At 46.1% G+C, this 24,749-nt stretch overlaps 1 protein-coding gene across 1 annotated transcript in view; it reads right to left on the reverse strand.

Annotated features, from left to right (window-relative positions):
• Positions 1–3,308: 3,308 nt before the first annotated feature.
• The window catches only part of fam222aa (family with sequence similarity 222 member Aa), a 48,063-nt gene continuing 26,622 nt past the window's right edge, over positions 3,309–24,749 (reverse strand). Inside the window, exons 2-3 of the mRNA XM_084054213.1 lie at positions 23,806–23,949; positions 3,309–5,577 (exon numbers count right to left, since the gene is read on the reverse strand). Coding sequence (XP_083910339.1) covers positions 4,082–5,577; positions 23,806–23,902 — 1,593 coding nt within the window. The 5' untranslated portion in view covers positions 23,903–23,949 and the 3' untranslated portion in view covers positions 3,309–4,081. The remainder of the gene's footprint in view (positions 5,578–23,805; positions 23,950–24,749) is intronic.

The raw sequence follows: 24,749 nt of genomic DNA on the forward strand, positions 1-24,749 counted from the left end.
TGCTTGATGAGAAAGACGATGATGGTTTCAGAGGATGATATTCATTGTGATTGTGAAGCCACAGCGAATTGAAAGAGGGCTGAAACCAGCACCAGGAACGTGGCAATTATCCTGATTACTGATGCTTCGAGGCTTCTCTGACCCCAAAATCCCTCCCTCTATATCTCCCTCTTTTTTTTCCTGAGATCTGTCACAGTGCACAGGGCCCCTCAGCCAGCCAGGGCACCGCAGAAGTTCACAACCATGCATAATCCAACAGAAAACAAATCCCCTCCATCAAACAGCCCCAGCTTTCAAAGCAGGCCCCAGAGCCTGGGTTGCATGGTGTGGTGCCGAGGCCCTCGGAGACTGCGTGGAGGCTACAACCCCCCTCCAAACGCCTCCATCCTCCCCACCAACCCCAGCCACTGCTAACCTTGGGTTTGTTTAAGCACTGCTGAACCCTGTTGGCCCTGGACAGAGGAAGGGGGGTTGGATAATGACATGCCATATGCCACTTTGCCTCTGCAGCTGAGTGAGCCTTGCATAGATCGGCTCAGGCACAAATCTGTTCGAAATTTAATTCCATTATCCTAATATGGGCTGAGCGTCCATTGTCCAAATCTGGAATCCGAGAATGGACTGGAGCTAGGGGTTAGAGGGTAGGGTGCATCCCACCAATTGGAGCTCATGGCTGTGTGTGCAGAACTGGGGCACAGACCATTTGGAGCCTATAGGGTAATGTAACCACAAAATAAAGAAGCTGTATCTCATTTCTGTGTTCCATTAAACACAATAAGTGCAAGATTTTTACCATTTCTGTTAAAACAGAAAACTATTATTTTTACCCCGCCTTCTTTTCTTTGCTGCTTGTTTTGCTAATTGAAATAGACAGTTTCTTTTCAATACCTAATAGGAAGTCCCTTGCCATTGGAAATGGGGTTGATTTCAGCCCTGTGAGTGAACGCTCTCCACTGGCAATGTCTAGCTGCCAGGCGTCATCCAATATTCCCATTAGTAGAGCAAACTTGTGCCTCAGACCTCCACTGGTGGGAAAGGCCTGACACCAGAAACTCAACTGCCTCAAGTGTCTCCTCCTCTCTTCAACAGTATGTGACAGGGTTTAATGCTCGGATGCCGAAACCAAAGGGAGGGGATTTAGAGACTGGATGTATCTGTAAATCTGTCAAAATATTTCTACAAGATAGAAAATATGCTGGAATCAGAGCTGTGGTTGGGGTATTGAAACAACATGATTTTTTTTTCACTGGAATGTTAAGGAGGCTTACTGTGCAAATTCAAGTCAAGGGCTTGTTATTCCTTGAGACTGAAAGCTTTGTCAGCCTTCAAAGACAGTAGCACTTTCACAAACACCATTAGCTTACTGATTTAAGGCTCGTGGCTAAGATTAAGCTAGGGTTATCATAAAGAGGGAAGCAGGTTTGGATGAGGAATGGTAATGATCAAAGAAACAATATTTCCCTCTTCTCACCTTTCTATCCATCTAAAGAAATTGAGATACAGCTCGGGGAGACATCAAAAAATGGATGTTAAAAGCATAAATTATTCTTTTAAACAACACTATGTGGCATTTATCTGTATGGCCCAGATGTAACCCTTTGACAAGCGGACCAATTAGATTCTTGATGGCAGAGATGAATCTACTTCACACATCCTTTTACTAAGACCAGCTCTAAATCCTATGGATCTGTACAAACAGGGCCCAATTTCCCTGACTGCTAGAGGACATACTTAAAATAATGACAAACTTCAAAGCCAAGATGTGGCCTCTGAATATATTCTTAATGAAATTTATTTTACACCTCAAAACAAAAAACAAACAAAACAAAAGATGGGGATTGGGGGACTTGGTACATTGGGAATGTATTCACAACTGTAGTTTACATTTTTGGTGTAAGCTCAGAGAAAAATGTTAATACAGTCATAATAATTGCACTTCATAAATCTAGACTGATGCCAGTATTTCCCGACAACAAAGCTCCGACTCCCTCTCTCCCTCTCCAGTTAATAAATTCAATTTACCATTGAAATTTGACTGACAAAAGAAATGCTAATTTAAGACCAGAGGACTGCAGCACTGATCCAATTTTTCTCTTTCACTCGAGTCCCACAAGGCATTAAACATCTCAGTAATTTAAGTGCAGTACATTCAAGGGAACCTCACAGTCATAATAAATATTTCACTGCTGTGAATCATCAAATTAATGACTGGCCTGGGCTAAATGCATCTCAACCATGGGCTGAAATGGACAAGGAAAGCAGTGAACCTCATCTCATCTCATCTGACATGAGAGGACAGGGCATGATTGTTTTCATTTTGTTATTGTTTGGGGGTTTGGGGGCATATACGGTGCCAGAAACATTCCCATTTGTTCCCACCTCTTGCTCTCATTGTGATAGCACAGTATAAGGAGATATGGGTCTGTAACCACACACTTAAAGAGACCAGAGAGAACTCATTCTCGATACTAACTCAGGAGAATATCTACTGTATAGCCTCCAACAAAACACAATTCTTTTTGTCAACGTTGTAGATTTTTTGAGAGGATTTCCTATATTTTTTGCCAGATATGATGATTTCTTTGGGGGACTGGTGGGTGCGTTTGTCAGTCCTGGTGGTAGAAATCTTGTAATGACAGAAAAAAAAAAGTCTGGGGATTTTTAAAAATACAAAGCAAACACACGCATGCGTGTGCACACATACGCATACATATAAGGTTATGTGAATAACCTCCCAATCATGACATTCATAATTGTAACATTTTGTTTCCTCTTTTCTTTCTTTATTTCTTTTTTTGCAACATTTTCTTTTAAATAAGTGTTTCAAGATTTACTGTAGATTCCAGTGTTGGTTAGGAAAGAGAGCTCTCCCACTAGGTTCTTACAGAACCAAAGCAGCGACTATGTCTTACAAGAGGACATAAGAACTGCACATCAGCTTGAGGAGAAAAACTTAAATTAAAATAAAAACACAAATGAGAGAAAAAAAAAAAAGCATTTGAGAGACCTTTCCCCATAGCAGCCAATGCATATAATATACCTACAAATATATAAAACAACAAAAAATAGGTTCAAGTTTTTCAAGTTTCTTAAATATATCATATCCATCCAAACTACCCAATTCCAAACTTCAAAGTTAACAAGATTTCAAGCAGTGCAATTTATGTATCAATTATAACAGCAATAATAACTAATATTTTACTACCATTTTAATTCAACATTATGATTCTTGTACATAACGCCCATAATGTTCTTCTACTCTTGTATCAGCGTGTGTGTGTGTGTGTGTGTGTGTGTGTGTGTGTGTGTGTGTGTGTGTGTGTGTGTGTGTGTGTGTGTGTGTGTGTGTGTGTGTGTGTGTGTGTGTGTGTGTGCGTGCGTGTGTGTGTGTGTATCCATGTAGACAGGTATTTGTGACACACTGTTACCGAGTTTGGGAACAGCCCTAGACTTTGGCCCTTTGAGACCTTCTCAGTGACGGCCAGAACAGTGGCATTATCCTCAGCATTTGGAATACAGGTGGCGTATGCACTTCATGTCAAGCTATGATTCTCATCACAAAGTTCAGGCAAGTAAAACAACAAAATAAAACAAAAAGAAACAAAAAAAAGAAAAATTATCAATCCAAAATTCCTATTGGCAAACCACACAATGGAACATCTGGAGAATCTTGAAATCCCTTTTCTCCCCCACTGGTAATTCACTCCCACCTTCAAGCTCTGGGATTCCCTCCGCCTGCCTCAAAGGCCGCCAAACCCAGGACACACACACACACACACACACACACACACACACACACACACACACACACACACACACACACACACACACACACACACACACACACACACACACACACACACACACACACACACACACACAGAGCACAGTTGATGCTCTCCTCTCAACAACCACGCTAGTTAAAGCAGTGACAATCTCAACAGATCTGTACCCGGAAACAAAACAAAAAAACAAAAGAATCCCCTCTTCCACTGTCCTTTTCACTCTGATTTTGCTCACAACTTCTCAATGTTTTATTTATTCATTTATTTTCCCCTCTCCTCTCCGATTCGTTCCCCTCTTATCTGTAAACGGGGAGGCGGATATGTGCGTGCTGGTGGTCCAAAAGACGTGGCACAGACACAGTCTCATAGCCTTTCCCCAGCATCTGCTCCTTGATGCAAGGCGGGTGGATGTCGTTGATCAGGTACTCCAGAGACTGCAGGCTGCTGCTCAGCACAGAGGTGTTGCACATACTCCTGCTAGGCAGGCTGCAGCACAGGCCTCCTCCGCTGTCTATAGCAGGGTGGTGTTGATGGTGGTAATGGTGATGGTGATGGGGGTAACCCATCTCCCTGTGCCCCGTGGCTGGCCCTCCCGCGGAGGTCCCCAACAGCTCCTGGGGGTTGTAGCAGTCACTGTCAGGGGTCACCAGGACACTGTTCCAAGGCGGGGCAAAGTATTGACCCACTGAGAAGTTGCCGTGCATTCCCACACAGTTCAAAGGGGAGGAGCTGACCTTGTCCATGCCGCCTCCTCCACTGGCACTCGCTGTTAAGTGATACGGTCTGGAGGATGAGGAGGAGACTTGCGCTGCCATAATCCCCCCCCCTGGAACACAGGTTTCAGGCGACTTACTGATTGCCCCGCCCCCTCCACTGCCTCCACTGTACATGCGGAGCACGGCCTGCTGCTGCTGCTGTTGATGATGATGATGTTGATGATGATGATGTTGATGATGATGTTGTTGTTGTTGTTGCTGCTGTTTCTGCCAAAGGATGTAGTCCATGCTATCTGGGTAAACCCCAGCTTTCATCGCCTCTGCACTCGGAGCTGGCAGCCCTGCCCCTGTATACATCAGGTTCGCCTGGGGAACCATGCCCGCCACATAGCCCCCGCCTGAGGAGTTCGAGGAGACGCCCATGACAGCCGTGCCCTGCTTAGAGGGGCTGGAGTTGGGGGGCACAGTGGCAGCCCCCTGGCACACCTGCTGCAGAGCCTGGGCTTGGCAATGCTGGTTGATCTGGTAGATGATGCTCTGGATGGAGGGGAGGTTGGATTGCGGGGGCAAGGCCATACCTCGCCCCCCTGTGACAGGAATCACCGAGCCAGCTACAGTGACGTTAGGGGGGACTGAGAGCCCGGGGCCTTCTGGAGGTTTCGAGGGCCCAGTGTGGTATACAATTTGCCCGTGGCCATTGGCTAAAGTGCTACTACTAGGGGGCGGGTACGGGGCTACAGCTATGTGGGCTGGGGAGAGCTTAGTCCGTCTGCCTTCTGAGTTCTTGAGAACACCCTTTGAGGGGCCGAAGGTGGAAGTTGTTGACGATGCTGAGGATTTGATGATAGCGAGCAAGCCCTGGTGGCCCCCTGTGTGGATGTGTGGGTAGGGGCTATAACGCTGGCCTGTGGTGTCATATCCATTCACAGTCCGGTTAAGGTGCTTGTGCTGCGGGACCCTGATGTTAGTGGGGAAGATCTTGATGGACAAAGGGTTGTTGGCGGTCTTCTGGGCGTAGGCGTCAAGCTCTGCCACAGTAGGATAGCGGGGGGAATGCATGGGGGTCACCAAGTCACCTGCAATATAAAAAAAGGGAAAACATTTTATGAGACAGGCAAAGGATACAATAACACATAGATTGGTACGTGTGAAGAGAAAGCTACAGGTAACGCAGGGCTTTTATCAGCTAAAGGGCAGACAGTGGTGGCAGATGCAGAGTTAAATCAATCACTCATAATAACCACTCAACCTGCATGAGCACCTCTAAAGCGGAATGTAATATTTAAGAGGGCTCCAGAATTGAAAACACAGCATACACTGCCACGTGAATAAAACAACGTGTAAACAGCACATTGCGGAATGTCAAGCGCCAACCAGAGGGTCAGATTATAAATCAGGACTGACATTCACTCATGTTCCACCACTCCCCTCCTCCATTTCAGCTCTCTCTTTTCACCTCATTTTCACACCCTCCCGTGGAAGTTCATCCCTAGACAAATGGATCTTTTTAAAAACTCATTCTGCCGAAGCCTGGCACCTAAGGCACTGTTAAATCAGTGCTTTGTGAAATTAATTCGGACTCTCTTTAGCATCGAATTGGGTTAGCCTTGGATACCAGGCGAGGAGAGAGGAAGGGGAGGGGGATAAAAGCTTGTTTAATTGCAGTGGCACATTTGAGATTTATAAGTAGTATCACTTACTGGGTCTTACCCTTGGCCACACAATTTCCACATTTATTCAACCCAGGAGTACATGCAGCAGAGACCCTCACAAAAACCCAATTAACCAGCTATAGGGAATTACTAGCCTGGTTTAAAGCTGAACTACATAGAATAGAGCCTAGTCAAGTGTGTTAAGAGTATTATAAGTAGAATTGGTCAAATATGATTGAAAATTGAGAAGGGCTTGATTTATCCAGCATGACATTTAAAACATCATTTGTTTCAAGATATGGTAAATCAAGTCCTTCACCTCTCACTCTGCTTTCCCAAGTGGTCAACTACGTAACTTGTGTCTTGGTGTGGCAATAACATAGAATATTTCTAATAGTATATGTCGGCTTCATTTCTTTTTAACTACACAGGAGTGTTAACTCAACTGAAATGACTCCTGTGTAGTCAATAAGAGTTTTACAGCACCCAACGAAAATATGACCTAATGTGAACACTAAAGGCAAGGACCATCCTTATCTCAAGCTAGAGCAATCATATCTAAGACTGTGTTTCAAATATAAATGATCATACTGCAGGGAGGGATATAAAACTAAAAGCCTAAAATTAATTTCAATAGCATACGAAGAAGGTCAAACTAGCAATGGCTTTTACTCAACAAGGCAAGGCCCAGCTATGGTGAATAAAGGTGGCACACAAGAAAATGGCAATTTCTAAAAAGCCCACCATGTGTCAGTGTTTGGGGGTAGGGCATGGAGGTGAGGGGCCGTGGCGAGATTGGATTTAAACGACATTATTCAGGCAATTTCATGGCTACTTAGCTCAGTGCAACAAAAAAGTGGGGGTTGGGGAAAGAACTCAATTTACAAGCAATATATCAACTGCCACAAATGACTTGCAACCCTTTCAAAAATGACATTTTTATGCAAAATCTAACAAAACATGCAAAAAATTAACTGCCATAGCCGTGCAGTCAGCAAATGTCCTGGCGACCTGAGGAGTCTGCAGGGTACAGGCTGAGAGTAGGACTCACTCCATTTCCTTCCCGATCACAAAGTCATTTTAAAGACACTCCACAGCCAAGCAGTCATTACCGATAGCATGGGGAGTTCGTTTCTACAATCCAATGAGCCTCCAACTGTGAAAATGATTAAATCTACAAGATCCATATCATAAAAGAAATAAATTGCAAGTTTAAAGCATAACAGGGAACCATCATATTCGTGACTTTGAATTTCCCAAAGCTAAATTTAGAGGAAGATCATTTCGTATTTGGTCCATCCTACATTTTGCATGAATAAAAGGAAAGCAGTTGGAGGTCCAAAACAGAAATACAATATTTCACTTCATTTAAAATGAAAACCGATCCCTTTCATGTAAAAGTCAGACTTTAATGACTTATTTTTAATGAGAGTGAATGGACCTGGTACCATCCAAATGGGTTAGACTGCAATGGCCAGGCTGGCCTATCTGAGATCTAACCAAGTGCACTGAGGCGAAGCACTGCTTATCAACAGCAGTGCCATTTGCTTTGATGTTGTGACTGGCAGTGGGGAAACTGACAGAAGACTTATTTCATTTGCTCTGAAGAGAAAAACATGCTCATTTCAAAGCACACTGCTGGTCCACATGCAAATGGCACGCCAGCATTTTTTTCTGATCTCCTTTACATGAGGGCAAAAAAACATCTTTGATCATCACATGGTCTAAATGAGGAGATACTCGGCTTTGGCATATCAAGGGCCTACACCCTGCCACCCCTACCCCCCCAGCTGCAATATGCCCATCATTCCACCTAATTACTGCCACATGAGGGGAAAAAAACTATAAAAACAGCCAGGAAATTCATTAAAGGGTGGCTAATTCTATTCCTTCTCACTGACTGAGTCCATATTTTCCACGCCTGAGCCTGCATTTCTTCTGTATAGTGGAGAGAGCCCTCTCGCTACCGTCTTTCCCAGCTTGGCCCTTGTTTGTCAATAGGCAGAGCCTTTGGCACACCAACCTGGCATCAAAGGGTTTCACACTTCACAGGCCACAGGGATTAGAGGCCTTTCAGGCCCACAAAACCCATCTCAGCTCCACAAAGGCTTCCGGTTATTAGAACCCACAGGCATAAAGGAAGCAGAGGTGGAGGAGGAGGCAAATGAGCATCTGGATGCTTCTGATTCCAGCTTCCTCTTTTTTTTCAAAGTTCCACGGTATAAATTTTATAGCAAAGTTGATTACGGTAATACAGTAAGTATGACCACAAACTAGAGTCCATTCACTCTCACACAAGCACACACACACACACACACACAACTGTGCGCTTGATGTGCGTGGCCTTCTCACTGTGGGATCAGTGAGGACAGGGGAGGTTAAAGGAGAGGGGCTCTTTTTAGGCTGCTGGTGTTGTGTGACTGATTGGCTCAGGCTGCACTAGATCACAGTCATGAGAAGCAGTGTACAGATGGTGCTTGCTGATAAACATCCTGCGAGGCATTCGGCTCTGCCTCCTCCTCCATGTGATCCCTCACCTCTTTACAGGGCTGTGGGCTTCCGGCACATATACATACGCATATACACACACACGCTCCTATGTGGTTGCACTTGCAAACGTAGATAAACAACAACAATTTAAAAAAATGATGTGCATACACAAGAATAATCCTGTGTCAATTTACCAATGTATAACTCAGAGTGTACAGAATGTAACCAAAATGAACCTTACGGGTCTATTTGCACACACACACACACACACACACACACACACACACACACACACACACACACACACACACACACACACACACACACACACACACACACACACACACACACACACACACACACACACACACACACACACACACACACACACACACACACACACACCTCCAGCTGCAGATGTGTATTTCACATGTTGTTATCCTCTGTTCGGTGTTCTCTCATGAAATGTAGGGCAGGGACAACAACAGGTGCCAGTGCAGGCGACAGCCTGCAATGCCTCCTGGGCTAAATGCTTCACACTCGCTTCATTTCGACATGCGACAGCCTTGTAAGGATTAATTATTCCCCCTGGGGATAGAAGAATACGCTTTCTCCCTTCCTGAGAGCGGGAGGTGCCGTGCTCTCACGTGCACACATGAAACAGATTAACTGAACAGGGGAACTTGGACCAACACGGTTTACATATACTGTGTGTACTGTATGTATGTATGTATGTATGTATGTATGTATGTATGTATGTATGTATGTATATAAAGAGGAAGAAGGGGGGGAAACACCTTCACTTCCACGTGAAAGCAATGTAAACAAACCAAGCGAGCGCGCGATTGAATTGCCAAGAGAGAGGATAAAAGCCAAGGCAATGCATGCATCAGTTCTGAGAGATCACACGCCAGGGAGCGGAGATGGCAGGGAGGCAATTAATGGGCTGACCTTCGTCCTTAATCACCTAGTGCCTGGCACACAATGCCCATGTGTCAGAGCAGCACATCTCTAAATGCCACCCCTCATTAGCACGATGCACCTAGTGAGAGAGGGTATCTGTGTGCGCTGTTTGCACTCTCCAGCGCTCAGAGCGAGATAGCACGGCGAGGGTCGGATAACATGGCAGTGTGGAGCTGGACGGAGCTGCAGAAGGCCATGATATGATCTAGAAATCCCATTTCACTTGGAGGATGGGCCTCTCCTGTCTCTCCATTTTTGATTGGCAGGAAGCTCCCCAAGCGCGTCGTCCTTGGTGTACCCTGTGCTGTCACTGTGATAGTGTGTGTGTGTGTGTGTGTGTGTGTGTGTGTGTGTGTGTGTGTGTGTGTGTGTGTGTGTGTGTGTGTGTGTGTGTGTGTGTGTGTGTGTGTGTGTGTGTGTGTGTGTGTGTGTGTGTGTGTGTGTGTGTGTGTGTGTGTGTGTGTGTGTGTGTGTGTGTGTGTGTGTGTGTGTGTGTGTGGTACTCAATTCTGAACACTCAATTAACACTCCTTTAATTAGCCAGCAGTACATTTTGAATTCTGATGAACTAATTTCCTTGGTGTGAGGGCGTAATAGGTAGGGGTGTGGGGGGGGGGGCTGGTAAAGATTAGGTCCACTGGGTAGAAAACAGCAATAAAGAGGGAAGTGGTTAGATTAGACTGTAAAAAAAAAATCCATTAAATTCGGTGCACTTCTTCCAAGTGAGAGGTCAAATTGTGTTGATCACATGAAGCTGAAGCAGACAGCGCGAGCATGAGTGCAGGGAGTTAGGTGAGGTGGAGGAGAGATAGTGAGGGAGTAGAGAAAAAGAGAGGAGATAGGGAGTCAGAGGCTGCGTGAGAGTGCAGTATCAAATCCAGAGGAGCATGAGAATGCTTTGCATTTTAATTAGAGGTTTAAATGAATATGCAGAGGGAAAAGCCAGAGAGAGCTGCCTGAAATGCCCTTGCTCCCATTTATTAGCTTGTGCAAGTGTTCTAAAATTATGAGCAGCTTGGAGAAATTTCTACTTATTAGTGAATCCAATGCAACTCCAACACATCAAAAAAGCCCTCAAGAGTTTTCTCACTACGGCAAGCCTGTATCCATGCTTTCATCCTTTCCGATGGCCTACACGAGAGCAGAAGAAACCAAAAAATGCTCTTTTAAAGTACAGGGGAGACCATTTGGTCGCACTGCAATTATGTTTTCACAGAACAATGAGCACATAACACACATTAACTTTGGCCAAACAAACAGAACTGTCTGGAGTAACAACAGGAGCAGAGATTCCCAAAGAGATGAGAGAGAAAATAAGAGGTCAGCCACAGTGCAACTTCAGCCAGGATCACTGGTAGCATTTCCTCCAGAGACAGCCCCTGTCAGATGTGCAAATGTGCACAATGTGTGAGCAGTCAGCAGCCAACAAGCCCACAGAGGACGTTAGGCACACTGTGTGCCCCTAGAAGCCTCTAAAGACCATTGATAATCTATGCCACGCCATGCTAATGTTCCCTTTCCAAATAATCTTTCTGCATATTCAATCTATTCTCCACTGACTGACACTTTGCCCTTTCCACCTCATTGTTATGAAGCTATTTAAATTAATTATTAATGGCTGCATGGAATGGTCTCCAAATCCGTCATGCCTGAATCGCTCACTTTGGAAAAAGTTTTGACTTGTTAAATGCACTGCAGTTCAGAATGGACAGATTTGAAGTTATTGTTCCATGGAGGAACCCTTGACCTGTGCCCATTGTTGGGTTCTCTGCAGATAGGATCGGGGTCTATGACATCCTCTCCCCACCTCCGTTAGCATGCCGGACAAAAGGAGGGCTGTAAAAGGACGCGCAGGCGGGGGGAAGCCAGAGGCAGCTTTGCGTCCTGAACAATACCTGCCTTGTGCTAATGGAGGTGTCATCTGGCACAGGGCTGATTAGTCAGCGATTACAGCCAGGCCTCAATTGTCGTGACAACTGCTGCAAACACAATTGGCCCTGATAGAGCCAGCTGTTTGGTCCTGTGCAATTAACCCTGCATCCCACTCATCTCCGGTGGTGAGCTGCCTCTAATTGACTATTGGGCACACAAAGCAGGGGCTGTCGGCTAGACCCCCTGGACAGTGACCCCCCCCCCTCCGCTGAGGTAGAAATGATAATAATAGAGGTGTCCTGCAGACTAGGCCGCCAGTCAATCAAAGCTTCAGTGCCCCACAGGAGCTTCCTGAAGAGAGAGAGAGCAGAGAAAACACGTGTATGAGCCAGTGATCAACAGAGTAGAGCAGCCTTGCAGGGGGGCAGACATGTTGAATATGCCCTAAGCCAGAGTACTAATCAATTCAAGTGCACGTGGGGGGAAATGAGAACCCTGCTGCTAGCTTGACAACAGAAATCCCATTTTTAGGAACACTCATTTCCCACAGTCCATCTCAAGGTTGATTTCCTGAATGACAACACGGAAGAAAGATTGGAGACAATTTGGGAGGCAGGTTATGTTATCTGTAATTGCAAAGATAAAGATCTAACTGCGATTGCCCTATTTGGTTCACTGTTGCCTGTGTCATCATATTCATCAAACAAATGCATGTCTGTAGATGATGGAAATCTATGGCTTACCTCACTCCTCTCTGTTCTCTAGAGGCATGGAGTTTAGATTGCTTCACATACATACATTCTTAAAGAGGTTGACTGGTAAATGGAATGAATACAAATTATTTTTGTTTGCAAACCATACACACAAAAAAAAAATGGCCACAAAATACATATAACAGTCATGTTCTGGGGTTCTAAAATACTTACTTTAAGTCCTTGTACCAAGAGCTCAGTATCAATGTTACATTTCAGAGTGAAAATGTCTTTCATCCAGTAAATGACTATGTAAATAGACTCAATGGTGGACAGAAAGCGTTCCTACAGGGGGCGACATACTGCAATCACAGATTGGATTTTTAAGCACCATCATGTTTCACAAATGGAGATGAAAATGAGTGTTAAAGGCTTTCTGCAATCTGCACACTGATCCATCACAGCCACACAGACATGGCACAATGTCAAAAATGGATTTAGCCATTACAATAAGAGATAAAAAAAACCTTGCTTGGACATGACTCCAAAATCTAATCTTTTATTTCATTAAAGCAAATCTCATCTAAGATTTAATCAATCTATTTCCTGCCTAAGCAGACAGAATAAATACAAAATTGAGAGCCTAATTTGGTCTAGTTCATCGTCACACAGTCAAAGCCTGAAGTACGAGGTCCTTTTAGCTAACATCTGGTGGAATAGTACATGTGTATCGATAATACAATAGTGTGCTGGGAATGAGATAAGGGTCGCAGTTACAGAAAATGATTAAGATGTAGCAGGGTTAAAAAAAAGAAAGAAAAGAAAACAAACAGTGTCAGTTTCCACTATATATCTGAACAATGTTTGATTAAAACCAGTTTGATTTAGTTTCAAAGATATGTATCGTGAACATTTGTGTACCTCATGATAATGGACAAACGTGATTAAAAATCCTAATTGGGTTTCTACTATAAAAGGGTTTATATAAAAATGTTATATAGCTATGGTACTGTTGTGTTCACATTTTCTCGTTAGAATTTATCTCTAAAACCAGATGTTACTGAATCAACCATGAAAATTAATTAGGTGGTTTGATGTGGCAACCTCATGCTCCTTCCAGACAGACCTGCCTTTTATGGGCTGTAGGGGAAATTACTGAGAATTGATTGATCCTGAAGGACCCCTCTGTACACATGGCGTGGCAGAAAAAAAGCACACACACACACACACACACACACACACACACACACACACACACACACACACACACACACACACACACACACACACACACACACACACACACACACACACACACACACACACACACACACACACACACACACACACACACACAGTTAACAGCTGATCCAAACAGTCACTCCATGAATGTGACCTCTACTACTACTTCTTCTTCCTTAAGTATTGTCAGCCAAAAATCGTCAAAATCCCTGATGATAAGTTAAGCTTTGTATGTGTAAAAGCTCAATGTCACTGATGAGTACGTACAATTATGTAAAATTATGACAAGACTGAAGATAATACTGTTGGTTCATGTCAATTCATGTGTTTTGGTGCAATAAGGAAGATAGGCTACCGCTGTCTCATTTAAACTTTCTGTCTTCCTAGATACATTTTGCCACCCTCTTAATCACTTTGCCATATACTTCGTTGAAAAGCAAAATACGCGTCGAATAATTTAGCTATTTTTGAACTTTTCAAAATCTTTTTTGCCTATAAAGACATGCCCAATATAGGGACATTAGTTTGAAAGTGGTTTTAAAGGAACCATGAGTAGATACATGGGGTACTATAGACTAGGTGGGGTAAAAGGACCTCCACGTTTGCACGTCCTCCAGGTTTTCTTTCAACATCCCCATAAAACGACAATGCGTTACGGTTACACAAACAAGCCGTTCTCTTAATCAAAAGGCATTGATATATAAATCTTTGGACTGACAACGTTTTTCTCAAGCTGCTCTCTAGATTTAGTTTCTGCTTTGTCTCGTTTGCTCTCTCCTTTACTTCTCCTTTATTTCTTTTTGCATTCTCTGTACTATTCTCTTGCTTTACCCTCCTCCCTGTCTCCTCTGTCTCCCTCACAGAGTAAGTGAGTTTCATTGGGGGTGCTTGCCGGGCGAAATCACCTCAGGGCGAACACTTTATTATCTGTAGTCAAAGCGTCACCACAAATACCATTCTACACACACAAGTGTCACTTTCCATTTGTCTGTGCTCTGGCTGCATTAGGCGAGCCTAGCCTGCCCAGAGCCTTGTCTCTGACGCGCCGAGCAGAGGAAAACCAACAGCGTGGGAAAGCACACGTCCTGCATTCCTGCCCCATTAACACCACTGACACCACCACAACAGACCAGTTGTCCCTACATAGCATCGCTACGCTAGCATCATCATCAGCGTTAGAGGTAGAGATGATGATAACACCAACGCAAAACTCAAATAACAAAAACAAAAGTCAGTCATTTAACAGATGTTAAAGCACATTATTTTGTCCTGTCCAGTTTCATTTCTCCGGGGGCCATTCAGCTCGGTGTTCTGCTGTAGTGCATCTTGTAAAAAGTGTGGTATGTTTGGAGGAGAATCAAACAGAAGAGAGATGAAGTTAATGTACGCGTTAATTACAGACGATAGGGCTGACTGGCCCTGCTTGGCCAGCAAGAACAACACCAGCGGGTGGCTAAGCAGGGCCCGCTTTGAGCCACAGAGGAATGCAGGCCAGTCAGCAGCCATGTCAGGCCTATCGCAGGACAGTCACGCACTACACAAACAGGGAAAGTGGGGCAACATGTTTACCCCACAATACACCCAAACTCCCCACAAACAAAACTGTCACACAGAATAAGCCGGCAGTGTGTTTGTTCCCATGACAGCCAGAAATGGCATTTCAACAGAAAAATTAATAAATAAATAACAACCCTGAAAATCTCACACTGAATAGAGCCCACAGCCACGACCTCATTTCAAGCATGAGCTTCACGAGGCTCTTTCCATTTGTAATAATTTATGGCCCTGCATGGCCAACATAATAGATTAGAAATGGGGGAAAAATTGACCATATTCATCACACGGCTGTTCTCTGGTTAATAATCAAGTCTGGCCGAGGGGCCCTGTGGTGGTACAGTGCATGGTTCTTTATAGACAGGGGGCACATGGGCCCTCTGTGGACCGACTATGACGAGCCTGCCCGCGGGCCTGCCTGGGCCACCCTCATTGTGCACACAGCATGGTCTAGAAAGCAGAGCTTTATCAGCAAATAACCGAGTCAGCACAAGCGGCGGCCCGGTTATGCGTTGCGACTGGCACACCAGCCGATATTGTCATGTGCGATTAGGCCTGTGCTCAGAAGCCTGTGAACTCATTCCTATGGCATCAGAGTCAGCCACACCCCCTTGCACTCTCCTCCTTATATCCCTGCCCCTCTCCTGCCTCCTCTCCCCCTCGAGGCTTTTGGATTTTGTGTTAACGTCCAACACCCATCCCTACACCCACCCACACACCACAATATGCCCTCACACAGGCCTTTCTAAGGAGCTGTGCTCCAGTGCAAAATGAAAGAGAGCCCAAAACACAACACGGACCCAGGCTGGTTTCATTTCCAAAACAAAAGCCTTTGGAGCCTAATTAACCCTGGCCCCGTCCAGAGGGGCCGTCCGCAGGTCAGAGCGCACTGCTGCACCAACAAGCCCCACTCTGCCAGTTGTTTTGTCTCAACACACCTCTCCAGATGACAGGGCTGATAGAGAGGAACAAAGGGGAGAGGCTGTGGAGAAAGACTCACTCTGGGGGCCAGCAGCCCTGAGACTCCGGGAAGAGGAAACAGAGAGTCAAATGGGAGAGGACGCGAGGGAGACGTGGGACACATGAAGCTGCGAAAAAACACACAGCAACCAAAATAAAACAAGCAGAACTCCTGACCTGAGATATTTATGCTGGGACTCTCCCTGTCATGGCTGTCTTAAGAGACTGTGTCACACACTGCTGGGCTACTTCCTCACAAGTCTACATGCAGAGTCGAGAGCCAGCGGCAAACACATTCGTGCAGACGCATAAGGCACACAGTCACAACACACACAGTCACACACACACACACACACACACACACACACACAGACACACACACACACACACACACACACACACACACACACACACACACACAGACAGACAGACAGACAGACAGACAGACAGACAGACAGACAGACACACACACACACACACACACACAAAGGGGGTAGAGGACCTGAGAGGTAGAGATTGTAGGAGCATACAGAGATAAGAGAGGAACCAGAGCAGTGAGAACAGCAGAAGGAAAGAGAGAGGGAGGGAGGGGAGACCCGGGGCGCATGGGCAGGCCTGTCAGACTGGAGGAAGCGCTGGTGCGCAGGCCTGCAGGTAAATGGAAGAGGAAAGATGCCTGCAGGCTGCCTGAGGCAAGCCTGGGCCCTTCTGTTCTATCATTTAGGAGACAAGTCCTCCACTGATTCCCAATTAATATTTAACACTGCACAGACAACAAGCTTCTCCGCTGCACTACACATGCCAACAAGAGAAGAGGAGAGTAGAAGAGAGGAAAGTAACCCCAAAAGACTGATTGTAATACATGAAACATAGGGCAATTTTCTAAAGATGTACAAGGGATGTTAAAAGATTGACTAAATGAAGACATCAACCACATAAACCCTACTTCATTGTGCATTAATAGCAAAAATAGCAGATCTACAAGCTTGTGATCTGTAAGCTTGAAGATTGGCGAATGTTCGCCTATTATAACGTGCCAAGAATAGGGACACTAGGGTTCATGTGGTAAAAGAAATTATGACTCCACTAGTGGTCCACAATATAATTACAGGCTGAGGCTGTCCATCGGAAAATGGTTTAAAATGTAAAGAAAATATATATATTGTACATTTGTTAAATGTATCAAAAATATACATACATATATATCAATAAAGAAAATGTTATCAAATAGGAATTATTGTGTCATGCCTTCTTATATTCTATTATATTGTTATGGGAGGTAGGGTGGTCCTTGGGGATTATTAGAAATATGCTAGTGGTCCAGAGCTTGAGAACCACTGCGTTAAAAGACAGAATGACTCAACGAAATGTGAGACTGGGGAACAGAATGGACATGCATGCCGATTCTACTGTCCATATTGGTTTACACTTGTAGGTCCTGGGCTGAATCACATCAACCTGTATTTTCTACTTCAAAAGTCTGTTTTAACCCATTCAATCTGGGAACGCATCTGTGTCATTTAAGATTTATTTGGCTATTCAAAAATAGCAGATACACAAGCTCATAGAGCTCTATGAGCTTATAGATCTGCTATTTTTGAAAAGTTGTGAACATTTGAATATATATAAATGTTTTACTCGAATCTTTGCTTCTGGGGACCCTGGAACAAAATATTTTGAGATGGGGGGTCCGCGGACAAATACATATCATTTTGGGTGGTCCTTGACATGAAGTTTGAGAACCACTGATATTATAGCAACATAAGATTTAGAAGACATTTGTAGAATCCCCAGAAGCAAAGATTTGAGTTAAAAATGTTCGCTTTAAAAAAATATACACTATATATTTTATACAGCTAAAAATCGAAAATGACACAGCTATGCGTTCCCGGATTGAATGGGTTAAGGCTCAGGAGGTGCAGTGTAATTTGCCTTGGGGTTCACTGAGCAAGAACTGACAGACTGGGTCAGCAAAAGAAACACAATAGCAATGTCACACGTTTGACACAATTCTGAAACCCAAGATGGCAAACAATGCACTCAAGCCACATACTGCACCTACAATACATAAAAACACCCCTTTTATCCAGTAAAGATGGACCTTGTCAGATGAGACAACTACACTAATTGAAGTTTAAAGGTCCCACCGGGCCGATGATTAGCATTGTGCCTTGGTCAATTTGCGCTCATCATATGCACATGCTATTCCAGTCCAAATCGCAAATATTCCTGTATTAGAGGAGACTGACTTTCATTGAATTATGTTTTGAAGCTTATGCTTACAGTACTTGAATGTGTGATGTCTGAATGTCACGTTCATGCTTGAAATAAATGCAATTGTACCACTTGTTTTTGTTTTAAACTGTTACATTTTTATAGTCTGCATGTTGTATATTTGAATTGTTTAATTTTGTTTTATCTGTAATAAAGAGACCACTCTATGCAGCGCTGTTAACAATCCTGCCAGGAACGTGTGACACCTCCTGAATGCCCCTCACTGTGAGCCTGCTGTGGGCTCCGCTCTGAGATGGCACAAGCAGTGTGTCATTTCCTGAGGGACAGCAGGGGCCATGGACACTCCCCTACCCCCCCCACCCCCACCCCCTGCTCTCTGGCAGGCAGGGAAAGCGGGTACTGTTGCCCTGCACCTGGGATGCCCAAATGCCAGCTTGGAGGCTTTGGAACCTGGAACCTGTATTTCAACCCAAGTCCCACTGAGACAAAAACTAAAGCAGGGCCCCTCTTCCTAGCGCTCCGCTCCCGAGGCAATAAGAATGCTCTACCCCCCACATTCAAAGCAGACGGCAGAGGGCAGAGGGAAGGCATAACACTGTGGGATGCCACCAGCCGATATGATCCTCTGTGTGCCAGCACTGTGACACTGGCATGACAGAATAGGCTGTGAATGTAGCAGGCACAAGGTAAGGCTGACACAATGGGATTCTGTCTCTATAAAACCACCTTTTAACAGCAAACTCTGGCTAATCATTTTGCAGCATGTAAAAGTGTAAAGTGAGGAGGCTGACCTAAACCTAGGTAACTGTGACAAAGAGAATGCATGAGCAGGGGTCCCGGTCATGAAGTGCTAGACCTGAACAGCTGTCAATCATCTTAAACCATTAAAAGAAAAAAAGGGGAAAAAAACACTTTGTGACCTCTATTTCCCTATTACACACTGTGGAATAATGACAGCCTCCGTGGGCACTCTTTGGAATTCCAAATGGGAGCTTGAAATGAGGAAGTTCAATCAGTGGAAAAAGGTCAAGTGCATGCAAGCTCCTCTGTGGGTCTGTCCCCACCCCTCTCTCTCTCTCTCATCTCTCTCTCTCTCTCTCTCTCTCTCTCTCTCTCTCTCTCTCTCTCTCTCTCTCTCTCTCTCTCTCTCTCTCATCTCTCTCTCTCTCTCTCTCTCTCTCTCTCTCTCTCTCTCTCTCTCTCTCTCTCTCTCTCTCTCTCTCTCTCTCTCTCTCTCTCTCTCTCTCTCTCTCTCTCTCTCTCTCTCTCTCTCTCTCTCTCTCTCTCTCTCTCTCTCTCCACATCTCTCTCTACCTCCACAGTTCCACTTTATTCCTCTCTCCCGCAATCAGGGTAAAGGCTGTTATTTCTGCTGCCACTTGTGACCACATTTAAATATTCTACAGGAGTCCCTCCTCCGTTTTCTCCATATCGGAGAAAGCTGCACTGCAATTTGATACGGAAGGCTAATTCTATTGTTAAGTCTCACACCGGCTTTTAGACAACGGTAAAGGAGCAGTAGCCTGGAGGTCATTACCTGAACCCCCCCCACCCCCACATCCTCACAGTCTCCATGGCTTAGGAGGAGAGGCTCAGAGAGCAAACTAATGGCTCCAGCAACTCTGCCCGCAGAGTCACAGGGCTATTAGGAAAGCTACAATCCCCAGGTGAACCCCGTGTCATGTCCTGGGGCTGTGTGTGACATGGCCAGGTTGTCTCTGTCGATCAGGCTGGCAGAGGGCAGAACTTGGCCTGACGTGGCGTGAACCTGGGATATCGAGTCTCTCTCGGGCCTTCTCATCTACACCTGCCTGATTGGCACCCCAGGCCCGCTGGATAGTGTCACAGAGCCTTATGGGAAAATCCTGAAAGTCAATTTAACTCTGGGGTTCATTTTTTGAGTTAAACTGATTTAAGTTTAAATTTGCAGTGTTGCACGCACTTGCTTGTATGTCTGCGTTTGTGTGTTTGTGCGTGTTGCCACCAGGTCTTGCTTGGGTTAGAGGAATGATGGGAAAACTCAGATTGGACCAGAAGTCTGATCCAATCAGGGAGAAGATGCAGGAGTGGTAGCGACGTGCATGGCTAACGACTACATGACCTATGATAGGATAAGAAACATTATGGCATTAGCCTTACCATCCTTGCAGCATCGATCTCGCTTTCAACAAATATAATTGTGGAGTGACAAATAAAATGTACAAATTAAAGTCTAGTGTATAATTGGGGAATATACTGTAAATACTGCAGATTCCCAGTCAGCAGAGGGCTTCTGGACCTGTTATTCTCCAGTTGACATGTGGCACAATAATTGCTGTCTAGGCCTGGGAGGGAGTGATGTACACTCTACGGAGCAGTGGGGGCTGCTGCCCCTCTGTCCAGCCATGTCAGTGTTACTCTCCATTGCCACACCTCCCCGTCCTCTAGAGGAGCAGGGACATTATATTCACTCCTGCTCCCTGGAACTTGAGTTCAATCCTGGCAGTGGCAATTGAGGGGGAGAGAGGGGTCGGGAGGGTGGCTAGGAGTGGCTGACGGGTGGCCATGGTCAGTGGCGTCCATCCCACCACAGCAGAGTTTGTCTCTCTCATCTGACTGGACGTTGTGCCCTGCACAATGAGAGGCCTTGGCTCTACTGCCATCTCCGCCTTTCATGTCTCCATCTAGGGCAGCGGTAGGGAGATGTGGCGGGGAGCGTGAAGGAGGGGGGCATGCTACAAATGTCACCCGTAAGGGGGGATTTAATTAAAAATGACAGGGGCTGGCACTGGAGAGTGGAGCCACATACTGTATGTGGAGAATTTGGACACACTGAAAGCAAGTGGCTATGATTTATAATTCAAGTAATGCTCTGCACTCCTTTTTAATTCCATGGCCGGAGAAAAAAAAATATGAAAAGGCCGCCCCTGTGAGGCTAATCCAATATGATATTTTTAAGGGCAGGCGGTCAATGGCTTTTTGAAAAGCCAGCTCCTCTCCCTCCCTCTCGCTCTTCTCTACTTGTCTGTCTTTCCTCATCTCCCTGTGCCTCTCCACTCATTTCTCTTCCCTACTCCCCCCTTGCTCCCCCACCCCCACCTCCAGCCTAGCCAGACAGAGCGAGGGGCTGTGATAATGGAAACATCCCGCTCTCCGCCTCTCGTTTCTCCCGCTAAGCTCTGTGCGCTCGGGGGAAATTGATTGTCTGGCGAGCCGATCTGAACGCTTCCAGCTGATGGTAGAGCCAGTTAAGTCCTTTTTTATTGAGGGTATGAGGGATTTTTAATGGGAGTCGCATCAATGAACTGTGCAGCCTGTCGGCATCTGCATGCAGGGGCTTTTTCTAATACCCTCATGCCCCCCCCCCCTCACACTCTCATCCCAGCTACCCTGCCCCAGCCTCCCCCCACAGACACACACACACACTTCTTCACTTTTGTGCAAAGGACAGCAGATGCAAATGACACAGCTCACCTCTTCGGCACTACCTCGTAATCTCCTCCACATACTTTCTCTCTCTCTCTCGCTCTCTCTCTCTTCTTGTGCGGCGTATTGTGGTTTTCAGACTCCCTTTGAGAGCCCAGGTCACCTTACCCCCCCCACCCCCTGTCTTGTCTTGCAAACTGGGCCACGACTGATCAATCACGGGGACCTGCTCAGCATGGTGAGATGAGCATGCCCACTCTTCCACCGGCCAAAGCCAACATCTGCCTTTCCGCACCCCTTCTGGGCCTGGCTGAACAATCGCCTCATTGAGGCCAAAGGCTGCACACAAAGATGAAATCCTACACTTTCACCTCCATGGGGACAGAAAGGAGGCCATTATGCTCCAACACACTCATTATGAACCTCAAGTTAGGCGCTGTGGTAATCTTTCAATCAAAGGGTTTAACAGGTGGTGAGAAAGACATGGGGAGAGAGTGTCAGTGAGATAGAGAGAGGGAGGGAGGGAGAGAGAGTCAGGGGGGGTCACTGAAGGGGGAGGCCAAGGAGAGACTGTTCTTTTTCTCTATTGATTCAAGCCCTGACTCCCTCTGGCTGCTCCTCAATAAAAGTGCCCTGAGAGGAAGTGGGCTAATCCTGTAGAAATTGGAAGGAGGGAATCGATTAAGACGACCATTGAGGACTCCCTCTATTTCTCTCTCTGGCTCTCTCCATCTTTGCCATCTGTAATTCCATTTCACACAGTTCCTCACCGTGCTCCCTTTCACTTCTCCTCTCCCTGAAACCTCATTAGTGAACCTGGCTGAACCCCACTCCGCTGTAGAGCTGCCCCTTCCAAATGCACTCTGAGCTCTGTTTATCCATCTGCCTCTCTCTCCATACCGTACTTCCTTCCATCCTTCCCTCCCTCTCTCTCACAAACAGTTGCTCACGTGCACACAAACACACATATACACCTCCAACACTAGCGAACACACACACACAAAAATAAATCTCAAAAACGGACACAATCTACTGTACTGTAAGTGCAGCCGGTAACATTACCCAGTAACCCTTTGCCTCCACCCCTGATAGTGGGAGCCTAAGGGAATTGAGGAGTAGCTAATTGGCCAGTGAGTTGCTTAGAAGCAAGACCACAGCCAGAGCTTCAGTTCCTCCCCTTATAGCCCCACTGTATCGGGTACAGAACTGATCCAGTGTCCCAGTGATGCAGAGGAACACAGCCTGCTATTCCTGCTAAGCCTCTCTAAGCTGAGGTAGAAACTGCTAGGTTAGTGCTCTCCTGCTCTCCATCACCATCCCCTTTTAATCGGCTTGAGGTAGCTAGCAGGCCTGCCATGTAAACAAAGGACTCCTGGAGCATTCTATAAGGGGAACAGACCTCTCTCTCTCTATCAATCTCTCTCTCTCTCGTGTCTGAAAACAGACCCTCTCTGTTAACGGCTAATCCAACGGCCTCAAGGAAATTAGGGAGAAATTCAACTTACAGATTCCTGACTGCCTACTGCTGCTTTATTTTAATCCCAAGGCTGCTGGTCAGAGGAGCCAGCTTTCACCGGTTCCATAGCATAGTTTCTGTCAACCTCGTCCCATACACTGTTTTGTGCGTGGACCGAGGGGAGGTGCTCTGGGAGGCAAACAGAGCAGCTGTCATGCTTTACAGGCGGCCGGCACGGCCGGGGCCAGACACTGTAAATGTTTACAGACCCTCAGGGTCACCCAGGGCCAGCGAGGCACGTTAAACAGTGTCTGTTCAGCCCTGTTGCCACGACTGCACAATCAGCACAGCTAAACAGCCCCCTCTCCCAATCCCCCCCACCCCCCGCTCCACAATGAATAGCCAAACAAGATGGCAATCCGAGGTCTAAGTGCAGAGCGAATTAAACTGTTTAGAATTCCTCTGAGTTGCAAGGAGAGAATGCACATTAAAATCCAGAGTGTTTTAATGTGATTTAATTCTGAGTGCGTAAAAAAGGATTTGTAAGGGTTAAATGTACACTCCGGATTTTACTGTGTATAACGGCAAACAGTAACTTGAAAGTCCATTTTCCCATCTCCATAATTCACAGTCCAGGTTGGTTGCCATTGTTCAGTATGACCGTCAAGCTTAAATGCAACAGACACAAACAGTGGCCTCTCTGATTCCTCCACTACTTTTAGACAAGGTGAGAAACCCTCAACTTAACCCATCACCCGTCCTCCACTCAGGGGGGGAACTCACATTTTCTTCCGAGGGCTTGCGGCGGCTCCAGGGTCTTGCTGGCGCACACCGGATGCTGGGGTGGAGGGTTTTGCCTCCTCTGCAGACAGGCCAACATGGCGAGGTGGGCACAGTACTACAGCCAAAGGGAGCGCTGCGGCCAACCTACAGGAGAAAGAGAGAGAGAGAGAGAGAGAGAATGTGAGTGCATTAAGCGAGATTACGAGAAGGCACGGGCACGTCTGTCCCGTAAGCAGTCAGGGCCTGTGCTCTGGGCTGGGAAGAGCCGCAGTCCTCACCCACAACTTAATTGGGGAAGTAGGCCCACAGCTGCCAGCCTCACAGCTCTGCGTGCTGAATGATAAACACACACCTGCACAGTTCACACTTGTCCAGGGGCTCAGGCCAACCCGCTATAACTCTGCAGTGTCAAACAGCATATCCACACATCCGTTCGGCCTCATCTGCGATCCATGAGACCGCCCTCAAGACACACGCACGTGGTCGCGAGCGCATGCACACACATACACACACACAAACAGAAACTACAAACACCCAGGCACATTCCTTTCGGGGTAGCGTGTATGTGTGGTGATTGATGGCGTTATCTATGGACAGCAAAAAAAATGGTAATGTTGAGAAAACAGCAGTCTGTCTGCTGCAACTTAACATGCGACAGCTCTGGGGGACTGTCACGAAGGGCCTGAGGGACCGTGAGGTATCTGGATATATGTGTAGCTGTGTGCGATGTACCGGGTGCCACTGTGTGTGTGTGTGTGTGTGTGTGTGTGTGTGTGTGTGTGTGTGTGTGTGTGTGTGTGTGTGTGTGTGTGTGTGTGTGTGTGTGTGTGTGTGTGTGTGTGTGTGTGTGTGTGTGTGTGTGTGTGTGTGTGTGTGTATGAGCAAATGCTGATGGGTTGGGAGGGAGAGAGTGCCAACCGTACATCAGGGCTAGTGACGGCACT

This window comes from Gymnoscopelus microlampas, assembly GCF_963454915.1.
Source record: "Gymnoscopelus microlampas genome assembly, chromosome: 4".
Classification (NCBI taxonomy): Eukaryota; Metazoa; Chordata; class Actinopteri; order Myctophiformes; family Myctophidae; genus Gymnoscopelus; species Gymnoscopelus microlampas.